At 41.2% G+C, this 8,620-nt stretch overlaps 1 protein-coding gene across 1 annotated transcript in view; it reads left to right on the top strand.

The window, feature by feature from the left end:
- MEGF11 (multiple EGF-like-domains 11) overlaps nucleotides 1-8,620 on the top strand; it is a 200,643-nt gene that overhangs the window by 136,839 nt on the left and 55,184 nt on the right. The window contains exons 11-13 of the mRNA XM_009995285.1: nucleotides 218-338; nucleotides 1,283-1,446; nucleotides 1,832-1,934. Of these exons, the coding sequence (XP_009993587.1) occupies nucleotides 218-338; nucleotides 1,283-1,446; nucleotides 1,832-1,934 (388 nt within the window). The remainder of the gene's footprint in view (nucleotides 1-217; nucleotides 339-1,282; nucleotides 1,447-1,831; nucleotides 1,935-8,620) is intronic.

Raw genomic sequence — 8,620 nt, forward strand, 5'->3', positions numbered from 1 at the left:
CTTCTGAACGAATGCCAGAAACTTGTCCCTTTCCTCCAAGTCAATCAAAGCACTAATTGCATCATAATCAGGGGAAGCAGTGGTGACTGCTCAACTGCTGAAGATTCAGCAATCAACTCATAACACTCTGTTCACTGTTTTGAAAGAGAAAGCCTCCCTGTGCAGAGATGGGAATTTCCTGCAATTCCTTTAGCTGACTGACTTTTTTTGCTTTTAGGGAGATGACTGCACCATTACCTGCATGCCAGGAACCTACGGCACCAATTGCTCATCAGTTTGTAATTGCAAAAATGATGGTGCATGTTCCCCTGTGGATGGTCTGTGCTATTGCAAAGAAGGTAAACAAAATTCAGATTTAACAATTGTCTACAATTTGGCATCAATACTTCTCCCCTTTTAAAGTGGCACAGCTGTGCAGTCAGTAACTCCACTATTTTCTTGTGCCTGTCGGTAATTCAACAGTCTGCCCAAGCATTGAAACTCAACAGGGGCCTGACTGTCCCTGACACTATGACACCCCAGCCATGTGCAGACATCTTCTGTGCCTTTTCTGGGGAAAAAAGAAGTCTTGCCTGCTCCAGAGGCTGTCTGCAGGAGTAACATCTTTTCTTCCCACACATGTATCTGTAATTCCCTGATGTGCCTGGTAGTGAGCACAATCCATGTAGCCACTAATCACCTGAGAAATGTTGTACAGCTCCACAGCACAGTACTTCTTATGTTCCTTCTGTAGCAGCACCTTTCCCCAGAATACCAACATGAGATACGACTGTATGTCATATAAGCCCTAAAAGAGAAGTGAGGCAAATAACAATAAAATCTGGCATTTCAAACATGAATTAATGGATCACTGCAGAACTCCATTTAATGAGGATGTATAAACCATGAGTTACTGCTCAACTCTATCATATACAGCTGCAGTGTAATGAAAGCCATTGTGTGGTTGGTAGTTAAGATTTGAGCCTTAATGGTTAGAAATGATGGCCTTGGTCTTTTTTTAGGTATAATAGCTTCTTTATGTTAAAGAGCATTCTCAAAAAATATGAGGGAGGGAAGAAACAGGCAGCATCAAATAGCAAGTTTCTGGCATTCTTGCTGATCAGCAGGTGATGAACCTGAACACAGTGATACCTGTACCACTCTTCTGTACATATAGATGCTGGCAGGTGAGGTTGGGATATCGTAGAAACCAGTCCTAGAACCAAAGCTGCAGTTTGCAAGCTGCCTTTCTTGCTGTCTCTACCTGGCTTATTTCTGCTGTTCCTCTCATACGTTTCTTTAGGGTGGCAAGGAGTGGACTGTTCTATTCCATGTTCAAGTGGAAGCTGGGGTCTTAACTGTAACCAGACATGTTATTGCACAAATGGAGCAGCTTGCAGGCCAGCTGATGGCTTCTGTCTCTGCTCGCCTGGATGGCAAGGGGACTCCTGTGACCAGCCATGTCCTGTAAGTACAGCTGGGATAGTCTTATGTCCCCTTTAAAACCACAGTGCACATAGCTCTTAGGTCAGTATCTCCTTTTGTCTATGGATATCTGAAGGAAGTCCCATGTAAGTAACAAATAGGGGTTCTAGCAGTCAAGTAGATGTATTATGCTTGCATTTTATTTCTTCAGAGCTATTGCTGTGTTAACTGCATTTTCTTGAACAACATTTTTTAAAGTGATTTGTCATTCGGTTCTGTATAGAAATGGTAGGCACTGAGTTGTTTCCTCTCTGTTTGTTAATTTAAAAAATGCGACTCAGCAATAAGAGGGACATGATAGATGATTTTGCATGTTTTAGAACAAAAACTGATTACTGAGAGACTTTTTCATTTATATTTTTGGAAGGATGGAACATATGGTCTTAATTGCAGTGAACATTGTGACTGCAGCCACGCAGATGGGTGTGATCCTGTCACCGGTTACTGCTGCTGTCTTGCAGGCTGGACAGGTAAAATTACCAATTACCTTTGTAAACCTTGGGGGTTTGGTTGTTTCAGGGTGTTTTTTTTTCAGATCTTAGGTGGGTCGTTTTTCCTTACTATTGCATCAGTTATAACACTGGAGCTGTGACTGCAAACTTTTAAATAATTGATTGAGCCAAGATCAGCTGAATTTACCCATATTTAAATCAGTCATGATGGTGACAATAATTGGCATTCATTAAATTTGTATTCAGATTAGTTGAAGATGGCTCTGAACCTGAAGCCAGATGTTAGCCTTCTGTGAGAAGAATCCTCGAGAGGCATGCAGATGATCTGGAAATCCTGCAGAGTTTTTCTCCTTGAATGCCCCTTTCCACAGGAGTGCAGTTATGGTGCAGTGACTCTTGGGACCATCACACCTGGGGATGCAGATAGATGTTTTCTGATGGCTAAGGGTCATTACATCTATCATATAAACTCCAGTTTTGTCACAAAACATGGTCTTTATTCTTTTCCCATTTTCCCAGGCTTCATGTCACACAGAAGGGTAGTTATGGAGAGCAGATTAGTGCTGCCTTGTCAGAGAGTTCTAGTGATGACTCAGAGACAGAGAGGAATATTCAAGGAAGTCTGTGAGTCCAGGCTGGAGATCTCAGTACAATCAGACCTGCACTTGACTCCACAGTGATATGTCTCTTTACCAGTTTTTGACAGCTAGCACAACAGCAGCAGGGGGCAAGTTAGTGACCCAACCAGTATTTCAGAACTTAGCTGCCTAAAATACTGTTTAATCTCCCTCAGCTCTCCGTAGAGACCCTAGAAGGAAATAAACTTGTATTCTTTCCCAAAACAGCAGAACCACCAGAGGCACTGACAGTCAAAAAGCCTTTGTATTAGCACCAATTAATTTGGAAAACTGTGATTGTTTTTCAAACATGTGCAAGTTGAAAGATTGTGTGGAGCAAGACATGCTGATACAGCGGCCAACATTTGGGATATTGTCACCTTACCCCTTCATTTATGCTTTAAAACAATTCAGGCCTTCTGTTTCTGATGGAGAACTAGATCTAGAACTAGAACTAGCATCACAGCAGCTCAGCAACTAGAAGCATGAAGCAAAAGCCATTAAATTATACCTAGAACCTACAACAGAAAAAATCTTTCAAGAATCAATTAAAATGCAAAACTAGAGAGTTCTTACCCACTGCTTACAATAAAGCTACTTTTCAAAGTTACTGGGCACACATCCCTGAAAAAGGCATTTTTTCCAAAAGAAAATCCATTTTATAAGCTCACTAATATCCTGTCTGCCAGCTTGCATTCCTCACTCACTTCACTTGCATTCATCTTTCTTTGAGCCTTTTTGCCATCAATATATCCATCTATCTGGCTTTAAAATTCTGCTGTTCATTATTGATGATCATCACAGAAACTGTTGGTAGGCTTTCCTGCAGTCATCCTGAGTTTCTTCAAGGCAAAAAATGTTTTTTAAAAGTACAGTAAATTAAAGAATTGTATCTGTACGCACTTACTCTAAAAGTTTATTACACATCTTTCTGGATGAAGCATTCCAGAAGAAACAAATAGTCTGTACTTACTCCCATGCACATCTGTAAATGTCCATCAAATGCAGATACAGATACCTCAGAGTAAAGGGAAGAATAATTTCTGTGATATCCTTATTTTTAAAATTTCCTTAGTGGGCAAGAGACATTTATGTTAACTTGTAGGGGACATACTGCTAACTAAGCACTTTCTCCTTCACTGTGCCCCTGCAGCACTGGAACACCCCTCTTCAGGATCACATTTTAGGGAGGAAAATTAGTATTTGAGAACAGGTTGAAGTTAAGATGTTGACAGGGCCATGTAAGGTGTGAAGTGGAAATGTTGATAGACAGAGCCAACATGTGTTGAGACATTTCTGCTGCCAGTGTTTTTTCCACTTGGCTTAGCACCAGACACAAGGATAAATTCTGCTCACACTAGTTTGAAAGTATGTCATTTAAGAAAGTCTCCAGGTAGGTAATTATATTTTCCCATTAAGGAGTATGGCATTGGTAGAAGATGAATATTACCCATAGTTGTTGTGAGCTGGGCTATGATGTGTATTGCAGTGCATTTCGTAAATACGATGTGATAAATAATTCAGGCTTAAATACTTGCTTTCTGAATTTGGTACTAATTAGGCAGGGCCTGGAAAAGATCAGAAAAGTTCAGGATCATGGAACATCTGAAGGTTTTCCTGCCCACTCACACCAGACAGAAAATTCATATGGCTTTCTGATCCTAATAGTCACAAAACCTCATCTGAAACAGCATATTCCGTGTGTTCATTCCACACGTGGGACTCCCTCTTGATGTCAGTGTTCTGTGTAAAGATCAAGGGGAAGATTGAACCATTTTCTTTAAAGTGGTTTGCAAGATGTTACTGATATAAACCTTCAGAGACTGATAGATGGTGGCAGCATGGAGAAAGACTGGAAAAAAAAGAAAAAAAGGCATGTAAAGAGTAGCATGCAATGTAAGTTAGTAGCAGTCTGCCATCTTTTATTATAAGTGTCACCCATCAAGACTATTACTCAGGACAATGACCTTCCATGTGTACCAGCTGGGAGAAGGTAATTTTCAGCTGGCAGAGGGGAAGATGATGAAGAGATTTTCTTGTATTAGCCAGGAGATCACAAAGCTGAGCAGACTAACTACATGCATAAATAAGCACAGTGGCAACAAGCTGCCTAGAGACCTGTATGTACAGTTTCCTTCAAGTTCAGTGGGGAACTGCTCCTGTGTAGCCAAAACAGAAGTTAGATCAGATCTAGAGATGATTGTCCCCTGTCATTATTGCTGAAAATAACCCAGGCAGCACACAGGCACATTGTTTCACAACTGCCTTTGTAGCCAGCATGGCAAGCATAATACTTGTGCATAAAATAACAAAACCACATTGGTGAAAGGCTCTCATGTGATACAAGCCAAGTGAAATGTGTTCCAGTGTGGACCAAAGGGGGATCTGTGGCCTGCTGACACAATGCAGAGCTGAATTTTCCTTAATGTGAGGGGAATGTCAGATGCACTGACAGTAGAGATCAGCCTTGTGCTTGAAGGGAGTTCTCCAGCTTGCACCAGCACTGCATATGCCTGACCTCACAGGTATAAATGCTACTCTTGAAACCAAAAGAAGACGTGTTAATATCTCTTGCTAGGTTAAAAAAGAAAAGTGGAGCCCCCAGCAGGATCAAGTCTTGACTGATTGAATGGTTTTCTAAAGATTAATAGAAGTTTCTCTTACTCCAGATCTGCCAAGCCATTTAGACACATAACACTTCTATGTTTGCAGCTCTGTGTCTGTGTGTGCACACAGGTAGCTTAAAGCTCCCAACATAGTAGTCATTTGTGGGAGAGGTGTTATTTTGTGTATATTCAGGTTAAAATGAACATTGTTGAAAATTGAGTGCTTTGGTGCTAATTGCATTTGGTTAATTAGGGATCTTGCACACTGAATCCTCAGAGAGAATGGAAGTGCAGAAAAGTTGCGTGGTGGAGCATTCCCTGAAAGTCCTTTGCAAGGTAAACAGGTCCTAGAGAAGGCATCAGTCTCATCTCACCCAGGACAACTTCTTCTGGACACTCAGTGGCAGTGATAAGGTCATAAATTGCAGTTCACGTCTTCTAAATAAAAAACTTGAAAGTGGACAGGAAAGGACCAGCTACACTGGGAGCCTTGCTGGTTGGGTTAGAAGCTGGGGAAAGCATGGGAGAGGCAACATTCCTGTAGGTGTAATGCTGGGTGGCTCTGGAAAGCAGAGCTCCAGTAAACCATTTGGGTTCTCCAAGCTGAGCTTAAGACTTCATCAGCTTGGCTTTCTCTCCTCAAGGTGGCTGCTGCCAGCATGTTTCACACCAGAAATGCATTCCTCACAGATTCCCACTAGTTATTACTAAGAAGCCTGTAGTTGATTCATGCAGTACAACCCTCAATAATTCAATTGGTCATAGCTGCTGGTCTGTCCTCTGATTTCTGGAGGTGCTCCCTTTGTGCTCGACCTGAGCCAGGTTAGCTGGAATCCCCAGGAAGCCTCATCCTGTCTCTAGGTGCTGAGTCTGTCTGTTTTCACACTCCAGCATCCCACTTTCAAACAGATTACAGAAAGGAAAGCCACAGGCCTGATACTCACAGCAAGCTCATTTCCTGTGCTCCAAGTTAATTGTGGCAGTGGGTATTTTGTTAACCTTCCAGGTGTTGCAGTGGGATTAAATAGGAAGCAATCTGCAGGGGTATACAGTCCATTCCTGTAAACCTTGAGGTCAGTTAAAATCCTCTTTATCTGAATTCCTTTAATCTGAAATGCTGCCTTACCATAATCTTATTTCTGTCTTTTAACTCTCTGGTTTTTATGGAATGCTGCAGCTGTGATGCTATCTCAATTACCCACTGAACTAGTTTACTCAGTAGCTTTTCTAAATGTCTGAAGCTGAAGTTTATTCAGTAGATGTTAACATCCCAAAAATGTGTGGGGCAAATGAACTGGTCCTGTAGATGTAAGATGGTAAATGTAGAAGTGTGCATCCCGTAGCTAATTATAAAAGAACACCTCATAGATTTTCCTTAATTACTCAGGGTGGCAAATACAGGTATGAAACTGATAAATGGTGGTAAGGAAGTGTCACCGTTTGACTCAGGTCCGACAACAATGCTCTCGATCCCCCCTCCCCCCAACCCAGGTAGGGAAGGAGAGAGAGAAAAAGAGAGAGACTTGGCTGGATTGAAAACTAAACTACACAGCTTTAATTAAAACACTAATGAATCATACAAGAAAATATATACAATTATATACAGGTATAGGCAGAAGCCTCTCGCCGCCCCCCACCCCAGCAACTCCCACAGCACTTCCCTGAACTGGGAAGAGTCCCGAGGCATCCCAGAGCTGCTGCTGAAGAAAGCAGAGAGTTATGGGGGTCAGGAGATCTCGAGCCTAAGGGTCGACGGTGATGGATGAACAGAGTCCTCCCCGGCCGCCAGCCATGGACGGAAGAGAAGGGAAGAAGAAGAAGGAAGGAAGTTGTCTTCTGTGATCTCTGACCTTCCTCTGAGCTTACGTAGATATATGGAATGGAATATCTTTGGCCAATTTTGCTGTCCATCTAACTCAGCCTCCTACGGGGGGGGGTCAAAGATCTCCCCATAGTGTCTGAGCTGGCAGAGTGCAGGTGCGGCCTTGAAGCCTCAGTAGTTAGAAAAATATTCCACTGTCTTATCAGCCTAGCAGAACACACTGTTGCTAGTTACAAGAAAGCTTACTAAAGGAAAAAAAAAAATCAGTAAAGAGAAAAATTGGCTTTATCCTGGCTCAAACCAGGACAGGAAGAAACATCTTCTTGTTGTGTTGGTACTTTTTCACCTTCCAGCTTCATTCATGTCTCAAAGAGCAGCCTCTCTCTTTGCTGTTACATATGGGAAATCAAAATATGTATTGCACTGTCCTTTACAACCTCAATAACTTTCATACCTTGCCAGCAACATAAACCCTAATTGCTTCTTATCATGTCCAGAAATATTGTATAGTAGCTGTGGTAGTTTCAAGCTGTAGGGATTTCCACATGTGATTTTAGAAGCAAGTTAATGGGGTGGGGAAACGTCGGGCGGTCACAGATAAGGTGAGCTTTGAGGAATGAGACTTCACATTTGTGAGAATTTGCAGGCTATAAGTGACAACTGCACTGTCACTCAAACACAGAAACATGTTTCTTCCCTCCTGTGGACACATTAATTCAGTAAAACTGATAAGCCTGTTACCCAAGGGAAGGGCTTTTTGCATTTTAAAGAAATAGTGACCGCTTTGACGGTGAGCTCTAAGGTACTTTTAGCTTCAGTTTTTCTGAGTTCTTCGCAAGAAGGTGTTATATCCTTGAAGGAAAAAATCCCTTTCCATCTGGCTTTCAAAAAAATGTATTTGGTTTGTATTAATATGACTTTTTGTCCATTGCAGCAGTCTCCAGTTTATAATCTTAGAGCCAGATCCTGTTCTCAGCTGTAGTAGACTGAAGCCAAAAGAATTGTATTACAGATCAACTCCAAGAGTATGCTGATATAATTGGTAGCTGACTTTTCCATGTACCAGAAAAAATCTAGGACTTGTTTTATACACCTACAGGTTTTTACCTGAAGAGATCCACAGTATTTTAGCATTTGTGATGTTGTGGGTTGGCTTTTTTTTTTAAATCAGATAGTTTCATACTCTTGTGGTTCTAATACAAAGCCTAAAATATCAGAATGGAGCAGGAGTAAGTTTCTATTAAACATGCCTTTTCAAGATGTTTAAATCATTACCCAAACCACATTTTGCACTTTCCACTTTTGGCAGTCCTATCCCAGATTTGTAAATTAATAATTTATTTCTGTGATTGTTACATATCTTTACATTAGCTTGAAACAGATGGAAAAACTAGATATTTGTTTCAATCAGTCTAAAATGGTGCACATTAGCCTCTCTTCTGGCCTCTGCCTTTCAAATGGGAAAATCTTTTCCACATGAAAAGCTCACTCGCTAGATTCGACAAGGGCCCTTTAGTCTATCAGTGTAACGTGAGCTTATTGGAAGTTAGCTTTAATTTTTCATTGACTTAATTTAAAGTGAGTTGATAAGATTTTAATGGCAGGCTGTGCTTAAAAATTTCTCTCTTTGACAGAAAAATTTAACTATAGTTCCTGCTG

The sequence above is a fragment of the Chaetura pelagica genome, unplaced genomic scaffold (genome assembly GCF_000747805.2).
Source record: "Chaetura pelagica isolate M959 unplaced genomic scaffold, ChaPel_1.0 scaffold453, whole genome shotgun sequence".
NCBI lineage: Eukaryota > Metazoa > Chordata > Aves > Apodiformes > Apodidae > Chaetura > Chaetura pelagica.